General features: G+C 43.7%; 1 protein-coding gene across 1 annotated transcript in view; it reads left to right on the forward strand.

Moving 5' to 3' along the window:
- THNSL2 (threonine synthase like 2) overlaps positions 1-21,648 on the forward strand; it is a 159,564-nt gene that overhangs the window by 104,597 nt on the left and 33,319 nt on the right. Inside the window, exons 3-6 of the mRNA XM_078678687.1 lie at positions 5,368-5,562; positions 8,575-8,727; positions 15,973-16,203; positions 18,471-18,619. Coding sequence (XP_078534813.1) covers positions 5,368-5,562; positions 8,575-8,727; positions 15,973-16,203; positions 18,471-18,619 — 728 coding nt within the window. The remainder of the gene's footprint in view (positions 1-5,367; positions 5,563-8,574; positions 8,728-15,972; positions 16,204-18,470; positions 18,620-21,648) is intronic.

Raw genomic sequence — 21,648 nt, forward strand, 5'->3', positions numbered from 1 at the left:
ATTCCATACCATTGATTTTACATGTCTTGATAGTTTTAGTGGTAGCACAAGCCGCACAGTTATTGCATTTGTGATGACCTAATAATGGACTGATTTGCCTCATGTTATCAACTGTATTAGCAGATGGAACATTCTCATAGGCATGTATCAATCTGTCGCGTAAGTTAGTGCCTCTCTTAAAAGCAAACAAGGGTTTTTTTTGAAATTCAGGAATTGATTGAAGCAAGTTCCATTGTTTACACACAATTTTTTTAATTGCATTGGAGTGCGTGCCAAAGGTAGATACGCAGACAATATTAGGGTTGTTCTTGCGCTCATTGACAGTTAAGAGAGCTTCTCTGTCATTGTACCAAGCTCTTTTCATAGCTTTACGCAACAGTCTAGACGGGTAACCCCGTACCTGCAGTTTGGCCTTAAGTTTTTTAGCCTCACAAAAATAGTCATCTTTAAAGGTGCAATTTCTTCGAAGACGAATAAATTGCCCAAACGGCAGTCCATCTTTTAATGCCTGAGGATGGTGGCTGGTGTAATGTAGGAGAGTGTTCCTAGCTGTTTCTTCAGTGTAAAGAGTGGTATATAACTGATGGTTAGTGTCAATTTTTATGATGATATCTAGAAAAGGCATCTCATTGGAGCTGTGTTCCATGGTAAATTGTAAGTCTGTATTGCTGAGGAGCACAGTCCATTGTCCAGTGGGAAGCCTCAGTGAGACTCTAGCAGTGTTTTGCCGAGCAGAAGGAAGGGTTAATGCGGAGGGATCATTGATTGAGACCCCCTCGATTGGCTCCTTAAATGGACTGAGGACGTAGTTGCCTTTGATTTCCCTCTGCAATTTACCCAAGCGGAGTTTCCCCCCTTATACCTGTGGTGTCAGGCTGCTGGTGTGGATAGCGGCTCACCAAAGGGGGGAAGGCAGGAACTGTCTGGTAGGGGGCGGAGATTGCCGGTAGCGTGAACGAGCAGGAGAGGCGATCTCATCCTTCCCTGGGCCAGTGTGAGATAGGCAGAGGCTTTGCCTGAGGAAAGCATTCCCCTGAGTGGCGCAGATCTGGTGCGGCAGCCGCCGGTCCTGGAGTGGGCGGAGCGGAGAAAGAAGAGTCGTCGGAGCTGAGCGGGCTCGGGTGTGGAGCCACTACACTCCCACGCATGCATGGTTGGGCCGATTGTCCTTGAGAGGCGGAGTCAGCTGGAAAAGAGCACACGGGCGGGAGGCGAGATTCGGCTCTCGTCAGCCGGTGTGGCCCTTCGCCCCGCGCCAGCTCTGGTGTCGAGTGGCTGGTCGGGCGGGAGAGGCGGATCGAGCAGCCAGAGGTTACCGGCTGAGACTTCTGTCGTGGTCTCCCTTTCCGCTCAGCGATCTGAGACTTTGGCCTAGTGGGCCCAACTGACAAGTAAGGAGTGCGTGGTGGGGGAAGACTAAAACCCAGAGTTCTACCGCCAAGAGGGACTGAGGAGCGGTTCCTCCCAGAAGGTCTCATTGTGCGGGAAATTCAGTCATTGTGCCCTTGAGATTTCCCCAGGTAACCCGTTCGCTCCCCATGCTGAGTCCTAGAAGTTGGTAACTGATGAGATGAAGTAATCCTTTTGGTTTCAGGTTCAGAGGAGAGCGGACACAGAACAGTGATCTGGGGGTAGTTCTATCTGTCGAAATATTGCTAAAAGTACCTTCTGTCAGAGAAAAGTGTAAAGACCTCATAATAGTTACGGGTGCATAGGATATTCTAGGATAATCACTGTTATCCTTTTCTAGCTGCATTACATTGTTAGAAAGGAGGGGTGAAACTAGTACTGTATCTTGATGTAAATGTACCGAGAAGAATACGTTGGAATTGTTAAATGTGACCCAACACTCAAGGTGAAAACGATTAAGGAGAAATACTGGTGTAAAGGAGACAGAGTAAAACAAATCTATTTTTATAAATCAATTCATATTTTTCCAAGACATTGGTGTAGCGTCATTTTTGAGTGGAATTGCTTTGAGTTACTGCTGGGTGGTATGCAATCTTTACATATGTGCCTCTGATAGTTGACTGTCTTACTCTAGGCCAGGCTACCCTAGGTGACCTGACAACTCTAGGTCCAACAACCATTTTCTAAATTATATGAATAATTGAGGATGTAATCAAGTAGTACATATTATATAATAGATGAGGAGAGTTCAGTATGAACTAGCTAGGATCGAGTTACTACATGAATAAGTGTGTCTTTCTTTTTGTTTACTGAAATATGAATCTTAACTCTGATCTTTAGATTTCTTAGTAACCTATGTATAGTCTATGTATAGTGGACTAGAAATGAGATCAATTTATATGTATAGTTGGCCGGGCTAACTCTCTTAGACATGTAGCTTCTGTGTTTGACTTATTATATTTATGTATATGTTGAAATATCATGCGTCTGAAAAAGTGGAAATAATAAATAAATAAATACATTTTTTTTTAAAAAGGACAAATGCATTTTTTGGGGGGATGTTTTTTTTTCTTTCTTATGCCCGTGGCCTCCTACATTTTTTCAGCTTGGAACCTTACTAGTTTTGTTTCTTTTTCAGGCTTCGACTACTAACTTTTTAAAAATGATTTAGTGACATTGTTTAACTTGTTAAAGGAAACCAGTGTCCCTGAGTCTTTGATGTAATAGCAGCGAACATTGACACTTAACTGTAGTATTTTATGCCATGTTCTAATTTATAAGACTTATTTTACCAGAAACAAATGAATTTGAATTTGATTTAATATGGTTTAAAAGAAGTAGACAACGGTAAAATACAAAGCTTTAGACCCAAACTAGCTTCAGATTTCCGATAACAGTTTTCTCTTATCCATGCTCCTTTATAGACTTTCTAGGCACACTACAGTAAACAGTAAACAGTAAACAGGCACACTAAAATACAGGAAGCGGAGCGCGCAGATTGTTGGCGATTGATTGAATAAGTCCAATGAAATGACAAGGTTATGTGGGTAATAAGACATCATGATGAAGATTCCCATAAAGCAGAATGTAAGTGAAACCAATGTGTAATAAGAATATGAAATGGGACATTTTAGTCACTAAAACAATAATATCCACGACTTGAAAATACATATGTATTCAATAAAACAGTAAGCACTTTGAACAACATATTCTCTTCATCTTAAGTAGGTTTGAAGCTTAGTTCTATAAACACTGGACATACAGACTCCTGGAGCATCGATCTACTTTTATCGCTAATAACTTACACCCATAGACCCTAATAGTTATCTACTTTCTGGGGTGAACAGCCTCATTAGAAGACCAGTTTCAATCCAAATGGTTATTTTCTGCAGTACTTGTCTACTGCGTGTCATTTATTGTTAAGCTAAATTGTGCTACCTTTCTGTTCAGTTTATAGTTAGTAAACTGAGTTTTAAATCGTTTAATAACTAATGTTAAAATTGACAAACGTGTTGGCAGCATCTGATTCATTTGAAGTCCATGCAGAATTTCGCAGATTCATAATTGTGTCACTGTAAGGGCATTAAATGCATTGCAGAATGCCATGGGGGGAGTTGAACTGGGGGTAGAACACAGTGGGGGGAGGCGTGTGTGTGTGTGTGTGCGCGCGTGTCTGTGTGTGTACACACACATCTGTGGAATACATACCCATGCTATTTGTATGATGTAGGACAAGGTTGTCCTTGAGCTTCAAATTCATGCAAAGAAATCTGGGTATCCAAACTGGATAATTTTGCACACAAGGTTTCCAAAACTTAAAGAAAGTTGTGAACTTACATCTGGAGCTGTGAGCCTCGCATACAGTTGGACATTTAGGGAATTTACAAGGGTTTCCCAGGTTACACCAGCAATACCTCATGTGTTGCACGTTTACAGGCATATGCATGGGCAACCTTTGTGTTTTTTTTGTTGTGACTATGTAGACGCACTATCAAAAACAGAGCTATACATGGTGCACAAGAGCACATGGGGAAATACCTTCGTATTTGTGCGTGCCCTTGTTTTTTCTTTTCTCTTTTTTTTTTCTAAACCAGGATCATTTTTTTCACCTGAAGAAACCTGTTCCCTCACGTGAACGCTGATTTTGGCTGTGTTCATACTGTGGAATGAGATTTACTCCTGTCCCTGACAGTAGTAGATCTTCTAACATTTCAAGGATGCGCATGAGTCATAGAAAATCTCTCAGGGCATCCCTCTCAGGAACGCGCACTCCCTGCTACTTGATTGTGATTTACCAACACGTACTACCATGCCATCATGTTCCATCGTCTTGTTCACGAGCAAAGTGATTTGCAACGTCAGGGTCACCTTTTGTGGATGCTCTGCAGTTGTAAACCGAGACATGTGTAGTTGTAAGTCAGGTTTAAACTTGCAAATGGCTTTGCCAATCATACCTGAGGAATAAACAGGCAATCATTACGTTGACTGGTGTTGTTCAGAAAATCTGGTAAGAAATATGCCGGTGAGAGGGCATCAAGAAGCTCTTCTACATTTCTCTTGAAACCTCTTGTCCTTAACAAAAAGAGAACTTGTCACCGAACCTTCTCCTCCGGTACTGCCCCAAAGATATGGAACTCTCTGCCACCTGAAGTACGCAGCCTCTCCTCGACAACGTCGTTCAAATTGGAAGCCAAAAGATTCCTAATCCGGAGAATCTTGATTGCCCCGCTACTTTGTATGTTTATATTGCAGAAAAATGTAATTCACTGATAATGATGTACTGCTTACTGTGACAGGCCCCCTGGATGTCAGGGCCCTGTGCTGTGTTCCGTATATGACAATAAAAATGTGTTTAAAAAAAAAAAAAGATTCCTAATATGCAAATTCTTACCGTAAGGGGAGGAGGCACACCCAATTCATCTGACTGCTCTTTTCACCATGGTACCTCTAGATACAATGGATCACCTCCTCTGTTTTTTTTTTCACGTGTACAACTGTTTACTGTATTATATATATATATACATTTTATTTTGCTGCTGTTTCCCAATTGATGTTTATACTACCCCCTTGTTCTTTCTTTCTGCGTATTGTAAAGAGCTCTGATATCCTTCGGGATCTTGTTCGCGCTATATAAAACTTTTATAAATAAAAATAAATAAAATAAAAATCACAGCCCTTTTGGGGCCTGTAGTTGCGCCGCAACAACCTGTCATATCAGTGCTTTACATGATGCCCTTTCACAAGGAGTAACATTTGTGATTATCAGTAACTAATAATTAAACTGTTAGCTGCTTTGACATGGAATCCTCCAGCACACCCCTGTGTAGTAAGGTTCTTGTCATTGATGCCAGAGGCGCTGTTGACCGAAGAGGGTAGCCTTTAGTATGATTTTATTGACATGTTAATGGGCCTGTTTGACCACCTGTATTCCTAAGGATGAATTTCTCGTGTTTCTAGGTCTCATTGACAATGCTTTCAGAAGGTTCCGCCACAAAGACATTGTCCACCTGTCACGGCTGAGGGATGGACTGAACGTGCTCGAGATGTGGCACGGCGTCACGCACGCTTTCAAGGATTTGGCGATGTCTTGCGTGGGGCAGTTCCTGCAGTACTTCCTAAAGAAAAGGAACAAGCATGTCACTATCGTTGTAGGTAAGTCAGTCGCTTAGCCAGCGACTTCAAATATAGCAAGAACGCTTTCTAAATGTTTATTTCTTTCAAAGCTAATTAGAACCTGTCGCAACAAAAGTCTAAGGCATTACGCTGTGGAGAACAGGCTCTAAGAACAATTTGTCCATAAAACTTTGATATGTGTTTTTTGTACGATTTTCTCCCTTTAATTGTTCAAAGCTAATATATTGAATGCTTGTGTTTTACAACCTTTCTATTCATAGGGTTTTTGGAGATGACCTTGTTACTCAGGTCACATATCTCCTTGTCCTTCTACTTCGTTTTGTAAATGATGAAAGGGATTTTTGGAAACCTTAGCGGGCTCTGGGAGAACTCCCTGCTTTCACCATTTTACAACTACAGAGTTTGTCTTTCATTGCAAGGAAGATGCTCGTGCAAACTAAAGGGTAACTTGAGATGGCATGTTTCAAGATTAAGAGAAACTGGTGTTGGTAGATTAGAAGGCTTGCAAGTGTGTGAGGTCAACTAAAAGAGAGGATTTTGAGAATTAAGCCAGTAAAGGTGCAGTCGGTGTCAAGAAGACTATGGACAGTGCACCACGGATGAGGAAGGATTCTACAGGAGTTAAAATGTATGTGTACGCATTCCAGGCGGAATTCTTCCTACAGAAAGACACACGTAGCTAGGCAGACATTTCTACAGGCATAAATCGTGATCGGGCAAGAAAAGTAGGTTAATGGTGTGATAAAGATGGGAAAAGTTGGGGACACACACAAATTTAGAACTTTATGGGTAGTAAATAGTGCATGCTTTCTCTCTCTCACTAGAAGTACCCAGAGTGCTGAGGGGTAAGCTGGATAGAGGTGGTGTTTCATGCATATATGGAGCCCTGTTTGATAAGGTCCATGATTTTTTTTTATTCCCTTGAGGCGGAATTGGGAGAGCTGGATCAGCCCCCTGGATGACCTGGTTTGGTGACTCGCTCGTATAGCCCCTTGTGAAATTGCATATCACCCTGCGTGAGACTAATCCAACTGAATTACTTACACAGCACCTACCTTACTCCCCTGAAATCATGGCATGTAGGGTAATTAGCCAATCCAGTCTGCTTTCGCTGCTCTACCACAGACATAAACGGTTTCCATATGACCTGGTAATGTCCATCAATTGCCGATTACTGGATACGGATAACTAATTCCCTGACTCTAGCCCTGGGTTACCCTCTTGAACTGATAGCCAAACATGCTCACTTGGGGATATTGGACAATCTAGGAAACACTGTGGTAAAAAATTAAGTAGGCAAGACACGGTGATACCTAAAAGACACATTGCCCGTGAATAGCAGTCTGCTGAGCTGCCCACACTGGCTGAATGGCGAGTAGGTATGGACTGGAGTGCAAAACTGGAGTAGTCCATCTACAAGGCGATGGGTTGGGTTACCCCGCTAGCAAGAACTGATTTGGTGGAAATGGTGGGAGTATTATGGTTTGGGGTCTCTTGACTTGATGTTTGATTGTATGATCCTCCAAGAGATATATAATGGGTGTCTTGTGAGCTATGTTATTTGTACCTGGTAAAACAATAACATTGTGTATAAAAAAGAAGCGCCCAGACACACACACTTTCACTGGTGGGCTTAAATGTGTTCTTTTTTAATGAGGTCTGTGGAACACTACATGGAGGTCTATAGGGAAATGAAATCGTGGTTTCCCTGCGTGTGTTGGGGTGGGAGCGGAGGGTAAAAATGCAAACTGATTGTAGGCACTACACACAAACGGTGGATTGCCTCCAGGTGTACAGTCTGCTTGCTATTAGGTAAGGGCTACAAGTAATACTACTGGAATTTATTGCAAATCATAAGCTACCATGACCGTAGCAGTTTGTGAAAGATAGCCAGTTGGGACTGTATCTGTTGAGAATGTGTAAAGGAAGGCATGTATGAACTGTATGAGCATGTTCATGCCTGGTGTGGTACCGGCACACATAGTTTTAAATATCATGCTACTAAAATATTGATGCCCAAAATATTGACAAGCTAAGTAGATGCATGTTTGCTATACTTAACCCGTGTGCTGCTTCAAACGTTCCGCCCCAGTGCGGAACTTTGTATTAAGCGGGTGGGGCCGCGTCGGCCAACGGACGTGCGCAGCACTACCGAGGTGGTGCTCACAACGGCCGTTGGCCGACACCCGCAGCACACGGGTTCAAGCCACCTCTGTGTACCTTGATAAACACACACACATATATATATATCTTCAAGGTACGTAGATGTGGCAATAAAAATAGGTCTATTCTTGACAATATATACTCGTCTTCACAATATGTTTGTTGTCATTATTTCTGCTATTCTGATATTTCTGTAGGTGATATTCAGATTTGCAGCCGTGTGACTGGTGTTGTCTCTCTGTGTTTATGTAAATGCACTTTTTGGTCTTGCATGTATCTGTTGGAGTGCCTCCAAACAGACGTACATTGCTCTTTTTATGTTGAAGATCAAACCCCTTGATTTCGACCCCACTTTAGATGCGTACTTGCGCTACTGTTTTTGTAAATCATGTGATTTAAAACTGTTCTATTTTTTTTTTTTTCTCAATTATTTGTATTGTTTTTACTTATAAAAACATTGTAATGTAAAGATGACATTCTTTTTATTAAAAACAAATAGTATTTCAAATGCTAAAGTGAAAATTTTGAGGCTCTTATTTGAGAGTTAAAGTCCATGAAATCCGAAGGATAGTTTTCCTGACTCTACTATTATGCTGCAGTCACAGATGTCAGGGAAATGTGTGGCACTTAAGGACATTGCATTTTAAACATTATTCTCTTGCTAGCTCTACACATGCGCATAAAATAATTTAAAGAGAAGGGGATCCAAGATCCATATGGACAAGGATTTGGCTTTGGGTAAACCAGGCAATAGAATGTGAATCTGTAGCTTGAGTTGGTGTTTTGGGTATTTCTTGATACATATCAATCATGTCATTACCCTTTACTAAGAATTGTTCTAGGATATGTTGGTGTGTTATTTCACAGGGACCTCAGGGGACACCGGGAGCTCTGCTATCGAGAGCGTCCGAGGGTTGACGGACATAGACATCATCGTTCTCCTCCCAAGAGGTCGCTGTACCCCAGTACAGGAACTACAGATGACGACGGTCATTGAAGACAACGTCCATGTCTTTGCTGGTTTGTCCTTTTACTCATCAGTGCATGTCCATTTGTCTGGCTCTTGATATGAGATAATTGCACCACCAAAAAAGATTGGTCAGTGTTTCTAGACCGGCGTTAATACTTACTGCATGTAGGAAGGCGAGGTGGCATGTTCTAAAAGGGTAATAGTGCCTGCCATGATCAATAGCAGTACAAATGAGTCCACAGTGCAGGCAGAACCCCAAGGAAAGGTGGCAGGAGAAACATGATAGAGATGGTCTTTATGTTCTTGGTCTATTTCGTGTTTCTTCCTTGGATCTCAAATTAAATTAAATTCTAATAATTCTACTCGGTTCCAGACCTGCACCTGATAAATGTGTAATCTACATTCCTATTCCAGTAGTGACTATCCTCTAAATTGGGTAGATATGCTTCTATCTTTAAGGATAGACCGGTTTACTGAGCACTCACCCAGAGATCTGCAGGTTGCAACCTCAAATCCTGGCAGGTCCATATCCTCCAGAAGTCCGTAGCGTCCGTACCTTCGAGGTAAGTAAAAATAGCACTTATTATCCAACAGCAGAGAAAGACATCAAGTTGTGGAAAATGCTATGCAGTTATTGATTGTTCGTATTACAGGATAAGCTGAAAGGAAGGCTGGTATCTGTTTACCTGTTATTGCCCGAGTTGAAAGGTTTCCTTGTGCAGTTGCCGCCACCCATAGACTGCACTGCCCAGTGGTGGTTCTGCTCCTATTGCACTGTTCCTTGTTTTCGCGTCTTCCCTGTTGCCTTCTGCTGTGCTTTTTTGCTCTGTAGCTGCTTTGACCTGTGCTATAGGAATACCAGTACTATACTTCCCAAATTGTGTGCTTATCCTTCTACGGGGTCACTCTCGCGATCTCTGCACACTTACTAAGTATGGCAATGACACCCATTGCATCTCACCCTGGAAACACACTGTGGTGGAAGGCAGAGGGCAGGCACGGTGAGTACGTTTGAAGGTCCTTTATTTGAAGCGCAGAAAGAGACAAGAGTGGACTCTTCCAAGCAGGAGGCAAGAGAGTAACTGCTTTGGAACAGAATGCTAAGTCAACAGCAAACATGGAACAGGAATGCAGGTACATTCTTGAGGAGACAGTACATTCTCAGAAAGACTAGAACAGTAACTTCAGCCCCAGGTCTACAAGTGTCAAAATGTGTAATAGGTTTGGGAGCTTACACACTTTCACATGGACTCCAAGCACCTTACAGCATTTATCACCCGAGAGGGCACATACCAGTTCACACGCTTGCCTTTTGGTCTGAACTCAGCCGCCAGCATCTTTCAACGCATGGTCACTAACATTTTCAAAGGGGTGGACAACACTATTCACTTCCAGGACGATTTATTGGTCTATGGCCAGTCCGTAGAAGAACACAACACTGTCCGCAGAATAGTATTAGACATGTTGTCTGAAGCAAGGCTTACCCTTCGCAAAGATAAATGTAAGTTCCTTGTTGACCAGATCGATTACCTGGGTTACACCATCAGTGCTTCTGATGTCAAACCTAAGAGAAACTTGTGTAGTGCCATCGATCTAGTTCCATCCCCTGCCGCCAAAGACCAACTACGGTCTTTTTTGGGTCGTTTAGAATATTACTCGAAATTTGTTAAAACCTTCTCTGACAAACTGCATGTTTGCGTTCCTTGCTCAAGAAGGGTGTGAGTTTTGTTTGGAATGCACAACACCAGGAATGTTTCAATCACATCAAAAATAGATTTGTGATGCCTATGTCCTGGCTCCCTTCGATGTCAACTTTAAATCCATTCTCACGGTGGATGCCAGCACCACTGGGTTAGGGGCAACAATATAACAATGCACACTGACTGATGCTGGAAAGAACTATTCACAATACTTTCGGACCTATTTGTGGGGGCACCAAATTCCTCCTTAGGACTGATCACAATCCCTTGATCAAAGTCCTTTCCCCTGGGGGTACCGGGAAAGGGTCTGCGCGACTCGCTGAATTAGCGTCCAAACTCCAAGAATTTCAATACCATGTGGAGTACATTCAAGGGTGGAGGAGTATCCAGGCCGACTGTCTCTCCAGAATGTCAGTTGATTGGCGGACTGCCTCTGACCCCAGCACCTCTGAGTTTGATGAGGACGTTGCAGTAGCCTCCATAAACGATGCTGTCTTTGTGGATGCAGGGTTGTTTGATGCTAATGATTGGGAGCGTGAGATGGCGAATGATCACTCCTTACAGGAAGTTGTCAAGCTGTTAAAGTCTGGTCCCAGGAGGGAAAGTTGCCTCCCGATCTCTGTCCGTCCCTATGTTAAAATTCTTGATGAACTGTCACTAGGCAGTAGTAGCGTCTTAGTAAAGGGAGAGAAATTTGTTTCCCCATTTGGCATCAGGAAGAGGCTCTGAGCCTTAGCCCACGAAGGTCACCTCGGCCAGACCCTCACCCAACACCGCCTCAAAAATCACTTCTGGTGGCCTGGCCTAGATGCCCAAGTAGTGGAGTCGGTAGAGAACTGCTCAGTATACAAAGGTGAGAAGAGACTAATGGTGGGTTGCAGGTCCAACAGCACGCACATCGAGAATCCCGGCTTGCCCTGACACAGCATTTGCCTGGACTTCATTGGTCCCATGGGGGAACTGCATGAGAAAGAGAGGTTTGGCATCGTACTGGTGGACGTTTTTTCCAAGTGGTTGAGTTTACTAATGACGTACCATCAATATTTTGGGCAAGTTGTTCAGAGATGAGGGTATTCCCTCCGTCCGTATTACGGACAATGACACTCAATTAGAGATGAAGACTTTTTTGAGGGGTTGCGGAGTCTCCCACCACCGCACCTCCCTCAATAATCCTCAAGGCAACGGTTTGTGTGAGATAGCCAATAAGGTAGTAAAAAGGATGATTCAGATGGCCTCCGCCAATGGTTCGGTGGTGCATAAGATGGTGAATGAGATGCTCTGGGCGTACCGGACCACTCCCCTAGTTGACGACGAGAGATCCTCTTTCGAGGTAAGGACGGGCAGGACCCCGGGCTCAAAATTCGTTCCCCCATGGATGAAACAGCTTGTCACCTTCCAAGGAAGTCAGCCTGTACAACAAAAACCGGTGGACATTCCTCGTGGCTTCAACGTAGGTGACCAAGTGAAGATTAAAAGTGGCAGAGTTGGGAGAGGCCTTTCAAGGTTTAGAGGACCCTTCACTGTCAAAAAAGTTCTTGACCATTGTGTCATCTTAAACAATGGGGAGTGTTGGAATTTCCGACGTGTGGCACTCTACCGAAGGGGCGCTGTGCACCATGAACAGAGTAAGCATGTGAGTTCACTGAGCAGTAGCGTCTATGTCCTAGCCCAGAATCCCGAGGATGTCTCCCTTGCTGGGTTGCCAGGTACGGCTCTCGGTGGGGGCGATTCTCCCATTCCTGTGAATCCTTCCTTGGATTCTTCGGTCGTAGGTCCTGATGGCCCCTGTCCTTCTTGTTCTCTCCGGTGCCGCAGGCCACCCACGTACCTCAAGGACTTTGTCTATTAGTTTTTTTTTTCTATTCTTTTCCACCCTCTACTTTCACCATGCTCTTGTTATTTTACCTTTGGAAAGGGAGAAGATGTGTAGTACATGTTACTTGTCTAGTCTTTCTGAGAATGTACTGTCTCCTCAAGAATGTACCTTCATTCCTGTTCCATGTTTGCTCTTGACTTAGCGTTCTGTTCCAAAGCAGTTACTGTCTTGATTCCTGCTTGGAAGAGTCTGCTCTTGTCTCTCTCTGTGCTTCAAATAAAGGACCTTCAAACTTACTCAGAGTAAGTATGTTGGAATTCTACGCTGAGATCCTTGCTGCCCAGAATTCCCATTACTGATAAGTACCTCCACCTGGGAAATAACCTGTGGGAGCACCGGCTCACTATGTGAAACTCTGCACTGTTTCCCCTATATCGAGGGGTTTAGCAAGTGGTAAATAAGTGCAGAGACTAGTGATTCTGGGGTCTGGTCGGGAAGGGAAGGGGAAAAAGTACTCTAATACCAACAGTGCCCTTGACATACAAGTCACACTCTGCCTCACACTCGTAGGGCATACCTCATCTCAACAGATTTCTGTTAAGGGAGGGCCCTGTCCCAACCCCTATACTTGTGTGTGATGCTTTGGCCAGGTCTGGTGACCAGGGTCATTCACATCAGACCTGTTCTCAGACTGATTGTGTGAAAAAATATAAAAATATATATATGAAATGCCTCAGGTAAGCAACCTCAGTGAGCTAATTGGTTGGAACTCAACAGTTTGGTCGCTTTCTCATCATTGGCAGCTTTCCTATAAACTGGGGGAACTAACACTTACACTAACTGAAAACATGTGGCTTGTGTGTGTACCTATCAAATGTGTCACACAGATTTTAGCCTCCCAAGGTTCTCATACAGGAAGAAAAATTGTCTTCCTCACAAAAAAGCTAAAAATGAAGTGTGTGGCATATAGCATGTCTTTATTTCATGCCCACACTCATGATTAAAAACAGATTCCATCGTGGAGAAATACAGCTTTAAACCTTAGGCGCCTCCACAACGTGCTGGGCCATAGACATACCATTCCAGAGGAAGCCGTTGTACTGTCCTTAGATGCGTGCATGGCCTTCGACACAGTCGAGTGGCACTTCCTCTTCTCTGTTCTCTGAAAATTGGGATTTGGACCGAAATTTTGCTCCTGGGTCCGACTACTCTACACTGCTCCCTTGGCCCACGTAGTGGCCAATGGGCGTAGGTCAGGGTAATTTTCCATTGCATCGAGGCACGAGACAGGGCTGCCCGCTGTTGCCCCTTCTTTTTGCCCTAGTGCTGGAGCCTCTGGCGGCCTGGGTACGACAGGATCCGGTCATCCGAGGACTTAGATGGAATAAGGGATATGAGGATCATATATCTCTATATGCGGATGATATCCTTCTATATATGGCCTGTCCCAGAAGCTCCTTGTCCTGTCTATTAGACATTTGTAGCTCCTATGGATGTTATTCAGGATATACAATCAATTGGACGAAATCGGTGCTCTATGTCCTGAGGGGTCCCCCACCACTCCTCCCGGCTGGCTGCGAAGTAACGATAGTAGTGAACACTTTTAAATATTTAGGGATTCACATCACCCATTACCCGGAAGTGTTCATGACCCTAAATCCCCAAGCCCCTTTGAAACGGTTGCAAAAAGATACCAAACACGGGCAGTCGCTGCCTTTGTCACTCCTGAGAAAGGCAACGCTTTTCAAAATAATAGCACTCCCCAGGTTTCTCTACTCCCTCCAAAATGCACCCTTCCCAGTTCCCCAGACCTACTTCCGCGCCATTGAGGCAGAAGTTACTAAACTTCTCTGGGACAATAAACCGGCCCATATAGCTAGAGTGAAATTATACCGCACCTGGTACGATGGGGGCATTGCACTCCCAAACATACAGTCTTATTACTGGGCCGCTCAGCTGACAGTGATAAACCACTGGATTCATGTCCCCCACATGGTCCCAGCCTATGCCCTCGACAGGTTGCAGCTGGGGTAGACGGGGCCTCACCGGGTGCTCTATAACAAGACCCGGCCCCTGATGGCCCCCATCAAACCACACACTCCAGGTCTGGAATATAGTGCAAAAAAAGTTAAGATGGCATAACATACTCACACAAGAAACACCCCTTTGGGTTACGGACAGGCTGGGAAGGTTGGAAAAAAGTAAAGGTATTCACAACTGGGACCTTATTGGGATATCTAAGGTGGGCGACCTCTGGGTAAAGGGAAAAATGATCACATTTACACAACTCCAAATGAACTACGAAATGGCGTCAACGGAGCACTTCCGTTATCAGCAGAATAATCACGCTCTTGAAGCGGCAATTCCCCCTGGCACCACCCTGCGTGAGGCCTCCCCACTAGAGGACAGGCTACTGACGGATCATATGGACAAAAAAGCAATATCTCGGACATATCGGAAAATTGTCAATAACATACCAGATCCGGTAAAGAAGGTCAAAGACAAATGGCAGGCAGACCTGGGAGAATTAGATGATACAGATTAGCAGGAGGCGCTGGCGTCCCCTAGAGAGGTAGCTATCGCATCTAAATTACGTCTTGTACAACTCAAGATTTTCCATAGAATTTATTACACCGGAACTACCCTCTATAAGATCGGGAAAGTGGACAACACGCTCTGTCTGCGACAATATGGGGAGGTTGGCACATTTTTTAACACTATATGGACATGCCCTGTAATAGCGTCATACTGGGAGTCAGTTATGTCCCTTATCACAAGGGTAAGTGGGAACCTAGTCTCTACAGAGCCCAAATGCTGTTTACTTAATAATTGGGATGCAACAGATCTGAATTCAATATTGCAGATCTGGGCTACCCTGGGTATTATGCTAGCCAAGAGGAATATTGCTAGACACTGGGGTGGGGCAACCGCCCCCACGATCGCGGAATGATGTAGGGACATGAACACAGCCATGGTGGCGGAAAAGACTATATATGTTCAGGGGGTATGTCCCAAAAAATTGATAAAAAATGGAGGGCTGGAATACATTTAGAGAAGATATTTGCGAACTGCCCTTAATAGCTCAAGAAATCGAATAACCAAATGTAAATGACACTGAATGTTGTAACGCTGTATATGTAATTGATCAAGTATAAATGTTCTTGTAATACTCCTAGAGGATAACAAAGTATGTATGATGCGTGGACTGTGTTCGCTAGATTGCAACCTGTAAAGAGATAATGACTGTGCCTTTCATTTTATATAAATAAAGTGGTTTTTTTAAAAAACAGATTCCAAGTTTTGATCATTTTAAATGGTCAACTTGGCGGAAAAGCTTTTTAAACAGGCCAGAGGTTTTGTCTGGTAAATAGGGCATAGCGTTTTGTGATCTGGCGGAGTTGAATTCCACACAGTCATTCTGCTCACCTGCCTTGTAATCGAACCCTTAATGTAATCTCTGCCTGTCTGGGCACCACTACTCAGTGAAGTTGCAATACTGTTATGTTATGTTATGTTAAAATAGTCTTATAGAGCGCACAGCTACTCAAAGAGTACTGGACTGAAGGTCTGCTTCTTTATATCGTGTCCATTATTGGCTAAATCCCACTTCTCCCTGCTTCGATGAGGATATTCTACCTTGTTGGACTTATCTGTTAACAGGTGATGTGCCCTAGCTTTGAGGTGTTGGTCATTTTGTACAAGACAATACCACACTGCTCTACAAAGGATAAGTTGTATTATGCCAGTGACAAGTTTCTTCTTTTCCTTTCTCTCTACAGCGGACGGTACCTCGGATGACCTGGATGTCCCCATCAAGAAGCTCTTTGCAGACCATGACTTTGTAGTAAAACATAACTTGATGAGCTTGAATTCTGTTAACTGGTCTCGCATCCTGATACAGGTCTCCCACTTCTTCTATGCTTACTTCAAGTGCACTCCGTCGATGGGTCCCAGCCCGCTGCCTGTTGTGGAAATTGTTGTCCCCACAGGTGGAGCAGGAAATATTGCCGGTAGGAACCATTGTTACTTCACACTGATCTTGGAAAACTAAGTAATAGGGAACAATAATAGTAGTACCCACAAGTCAGGTTTTATTATAGATGACTGGTCACAATTTTAACACACACACTCTTTTTCTCTTATCTCTCTCTTTCTCTCACAAAAGTGATGTTACTATTCTGATTCAAGTTAAGATGACCCTTCAATGATGTTATCTGTTTTTATGTATTATTTACAATACTCCTTTGTTGGCACACCTTGCCTGAGAGAAGCAGAAATGCCCTCCAAATTGAGTTACCAACATTCTTAACATTTATCCAGAATTAGTTCTTGACTTGGGCAGTTACTACCACCCGGAACCCCCTTCCTCTTCACATTAGGAAGAACTGCATCCTTCTTACCAAAATGAGGAAACACTTGAAAACACATATTTTCCTATAGTTCCTGAACGAATGCCCCCATTTTATTGATAATGTACTGTACATAATTAGTCCAGATACTGGTGTGTCCACAATGCATTGCTATTTTCTCCCCTCTATTTATCTTTGGCTTCTTGTACTGTGAAAATGAGTTATGTGTTAAGTCCCCTATTACATTGAAAAACACAACAGCTCAACAGATGCACAAAAGAAGAGATTGCCTGACCAGTAGATTCTTCTGTGAGGGGATTGCAGATTCTGGCATGTGTGATGAAACGAGATATGGAGTGTTGCAGAGGACAGTGAATAGTTAAACAGATCCTGTTACTGTCTGCAAGCTCTACTGTGTCAATCAATCAATCAATCAGTATTTGTAGAGCGTGCTTATCACCCTGAGGGTTATCCAGGCGCTGCGCGAGGAGCAGCTACACGATTAGGCAGTTCTTGAGTCTACTCCTGACGTCCGATTTTATTCTCCATGTATGATCACACGTAAGATGCAGTAACATTTAAAGGCTTCTCATGCTTCAGATATGCCTATCCGGGCCTTTTTCTGAGCACGCGTAAAATGTAACGTACATCCCAAACTTAATTCAGTACCAGACACTGTCTGGGTGTTTATCTCATTCCTGTAGCCTCCTGCTTTTTCCCTTTGTGCTGTTTTCCTGTCTTTCTCTTCCTTCTCCTTTGTGCCATTTCTGTGTTTTTTACAGTCAATACCTGATGTGGAAGTACAGATTGCCAAAAACGAATGTTGGTGGGCCCCACTGGTAACCACAGGCTCAAATTAAGCATTGGTTGTTAACAATTGCAACATACATTTGTTTTAAATGTACAAGTTTACATTAGGATATGGTTGAATAGATGGAGGGGAGGGAGTCTTTTTTTAAATTAGTTTTATTTTTGCCAGGAACACCTCCAATGTAGCCCTCGACAAGAATTGCTCCTCCTACCACCATGGGAGGATCAGGGACTCTTCCAGTTCCTCTGGTGAGGGATTCAAAGTTGTCAGTAGCCATCTGCTGATCCTGATGTGTGCTAAGGGAATATCCCTGCATCTGAATTTCTTTCGGTATTCTTTTCCTCAAAAATGGAAAAAATTAATTCCCCCTTCTTTCACTGATTCCACGTACTCTTTAACTCCATCCTTGCTTCATAGCCCATTCTGCCCCTCATTGCTTTAAATTTTGCGAACATCTGTCTGAATCGCTAACAGAACCATCTAGCTTTGACAACAGCTCTTAAGACTTACCATCTCCTAGGCCACTAGAAATCCACCATATTCATTTTCTGCCTGTTCCTCCAGCTTCCCGTTCAACCAGTGCCTTGACGTACTCTTGTTCGCCATGTGGCACTATACCAGTGGTGTATAAGACACATGGATGATCACAGTTACTAGTCACAGTAATTGCTTTATATTTTCTGGACGTTTTATGGGGAAGTGCTGATAAAGTGAGATTTGGATTTCACGTTTTGCTTTGACGCTGTCATAGGTTTTAGAATTTTTTTTTTAGTTAATTACTATGTAACATACTGGTTTGTGACCTGTTGTACACCTTGTAGCACCAACTTTATTGATGAGAGCAGTTGTGGGAAAATACACTTTTTCCTTGTTGACACACAGTCTGATATAGTAAAAGGAGAGCCTCCCAATAAACATCAAGGTGGTAATAGTCTGGGGCTACTTGCTCAGCTCCCCATAGACACCTCTCAATTTTCAGATCTGAAACACCGAATGTAAATGTAATACAGAGAGACAATTGCATTTAAAATGTAAATATTCAACAGTAGATTACGTTCCATGTGATTTTATGACATTGAGGATGAAAGGATGTCCTTAAACATGCTCTTACTTTCAGCTGGATGCATTGCCCAGAAGATGGGGCTTCCAATTCATATTGTCGTTGGAGTGAATAACAACGACATTGTCCACAGGACCGTTCAACACGGTGACTTCTCCCTGGCAGGCAGCGTTCGGTCAACCTTGGCGTCTGCAATGGATATCCAGGTAGGCACTCTTGAGAAGATGCAAAAAGAAGTCCAAACCATTGAGCATGTTACAGATGTTATGTTACAGGATTTTTGAATACCTCAGTCGGGGCAGTGGTAATTTTCAGTGGTTGGTGTTCCAAAGGGACGCATATGGCATCCGTCTGGAAAATCTGGGGTGCATGTAACTATGTACATTTTTGCAGACAGAAAAAAGGTGTCCTGTCATCTGACCCTGTTATGAGAGGTTTTCTAGTGTGCATGTTTCAGGTAATCCCATCGGAGACCTCAGAAAAGGAACATGTGCTTGTGGGTCATCTAATGTGTGTCTAGACTTGTCTGTGAAAGAGGTGGTGTGGTGGTATTGCATATTTTGTGAATTAGTTATTATGATTATGGTAACAAAAGAGAATTAATTAGGCCAACTTGAAGTCCATTTTCCTTCCATGGCTAATAGTAGCATTACTTTTTATTTCCTGAGGTGGCTGGACCAGGGTAGAAAGTTGATGGGGCAGTGAAGGAGATCTTAATGGCATCGCAAGCACCTAGTTCTGAAGCTACCCTCGAAGGCCACCTGGCAGAATGCTTAGCTGCCCAACATTAAAAAGGTCCTGGAGCATCTCTGAGAGTCCTTCCCCAGTTCCATGTTCATGCGCAGACAGTGTGCGAAGGCCCAAGGCCCACTGGATTCTGGAGAGCATGGAGATCTTTAGTATTGCATCCCATGGGGTTTGGAAGCACCTTCTGGCAAAAGTAGAATCTCTTGCTAGTACTGTGTGCGTGTGATACCACTACAATAGAGTCTCAGCAATCAGGGGTGTCAGAATTTATCCAGGGGGCTCAGGGAGTCCCCCTGGATTACCTGGTTGCTCCTGCACAAACATGGCTGCCATAGCTTTATTCTTAAGTCACCACCATTGAACTAGTGCATACTACCACCACCCCACGCCCGGGTGCCTACGTCTTCCCTACTAAGCCATGTTAAAATTGTGCAACTCGTGCCTCCACCTGATGATTCGATGACTGGTGTCCGTCCCATTGATAGAGCAGAAGCAGGGATCATGTCATCTAAGAGGTGGTATCCCTACCTCCACCCTAACTTTGTATAATTACTGTCTGGCAGGCGGGAGGTAAAATCTAGGACAAGAGTGCCTCCATTCATCAAGATTTAAAGAGGGGCTTAGCTACTGATTTTACTGGAGTAAGACAGAATATATCTGTGCCAATTAGCCCCTCGGTGATTTATGAGGATGGGCACATTTTTCACTTCTTCTGCAAAGTTCTGCTGTTGCAGTTTTGACCCATTCTATTCCTGAGATACAATTTTTTTAATTTAATGTTTTATTGTCTTTATTGAGTTTTAGAATTTAAACAGTAAAGCAGTTGACAGTTGCATAGTATCACCCAATCACAACATTAATTCCCATGGGAATAAAAACAAAAAAGAAAAGATTGTTAAAAATATACTATATGAGACAGCTCTATAAAATGTTCAATTAGACAGGTTAAAGTGATGCTGTGGTATCTTTCAGGAGATCCATTAAGAGAGATATGGCGGGAGTTCCCCTTGAGTGGTGTTTTGGGGGGGAGAGGGCAGAGTAGAGTTATCTAGTGTTAAGGCTTGAAGATATGTGCAGGAGGGTGTCCTGATGTCCATAGGGTGGGATGTAGGAGATTGTAGATTCGCATAGTCTTTGCTAAGCCCTTGCAGCAGCTCATGCTTTCCAGCCAGTCTGATACAGTGGGTGGCCTGGCACAGACCAATGTAGAGCTATTTCCCTTTTGCCCAGTGGTAGCGCCATAGAACCTAGACATCGGATTGTGTGTGGGACGTTCTGGGTGTACCCCAGTGGGCCATCAGAGGATCTGGGTCATGGCATGGGCGGACATAGCTGAAATTTAGGAGTATATAGCTTTCCAGTAAATGGCCACGAACGGACATGTCCAGGTTAGGTGTGCGAAATCCGCATCAGCGGCGTCTCATTTTTAAAATCGATCAGATATGGAGGAGTCAAATTTAACGATGTCGGCTGGGGAGAGGTAATACCTATGTAAGTATCTTAAGTGCAGTAACTTGTGCCTCTGGTTGATGGAAATATTCTTGGTTTGTTTGCAGCAGTAGCTCCATATTTGGTCCATGTGCTGTGTCCCTAGTTCTCTTTTCCACTTGCCATGCGCTCGTGCATTGGTGTCCTGTCTCAGTGTCATGCAGGAATGGTAGAGTCTAGAGGTCATGTGGCTTCCGTCTGTGGCCGTGATCAACATGTGCAGGGGTGAGAAGTCGTCCAGTAGTAGTGGGTAAGTGGGCATAAGGGAGAGTAAGATGTTGTGCAGGTTCCTGAAGACAAACCGATCCATATAGGGAATATCTTGTGCTGGTATGGTGTCAGTTGAATGCAGGACATGGCCATTTGGAAATAGGTCACCTATTATATGCAATGAGTAACGGTCTAGTGTATGTTTGACCAGAGTCTCCTTGGTGAGGGGGAGCCACGGGTTGTAGGGAAGGGGAAGACCTTCAGAATATAAAAGGCCCCCACCCAGTAGTCGTTGGTAAGTGTAATGGCACTGGGCGGGAAGATAGTAGTAACGGAAATCCGGGACCTCAATCCCCTTTGGTCATAGGGTAGTGTGAGGGTGTGACAACTAATTTGTAGGTGACCCTCCCATCCCATACCAAGCATTGTAGAAGGCTGTGCAGGGTATGGAAGAATGTCTGCAGCAGTGGGTTGGGAATGGCCATGAATAACTATAGGAACTTCGGGAGTACCACCATTTTTGATTATGGGTGTACGTCCTGCCATGGAGAAGTGTAATTCGATCCATCTATCCACTTGCGCCATAGGAGAGGTCATGTCTGGGCCGTAATTTCGCTGTAGAATCTGGTCCCCGTCCCTGTATATGTGTACACCAAGGTGTTTAGTGCCATCTGCAGCCCACTGGAGTGTGAGGTCCACAGGTGATGCATGGGCGGAGTCTGTCAATGGAAAGAGTTCTGACTTGTTCCAATTGATATGGAGTCCTAACAGGTCTCCGTATTGTGCTATT

The sequence above is a fragment of the Lissotriton helveticus genome, chromosome 2_2, assembly GCF_964261635.1.
Source record: "Lissotriton helveticus chromosome 2_2, aLisHel1.1, whole genome shotgun sequence".
NCBI lineage: Eukaryota > Metazoa > Chordata > Amphibia > Caudata > Salamandridae > Lissotriton > Lissotriton helveticus.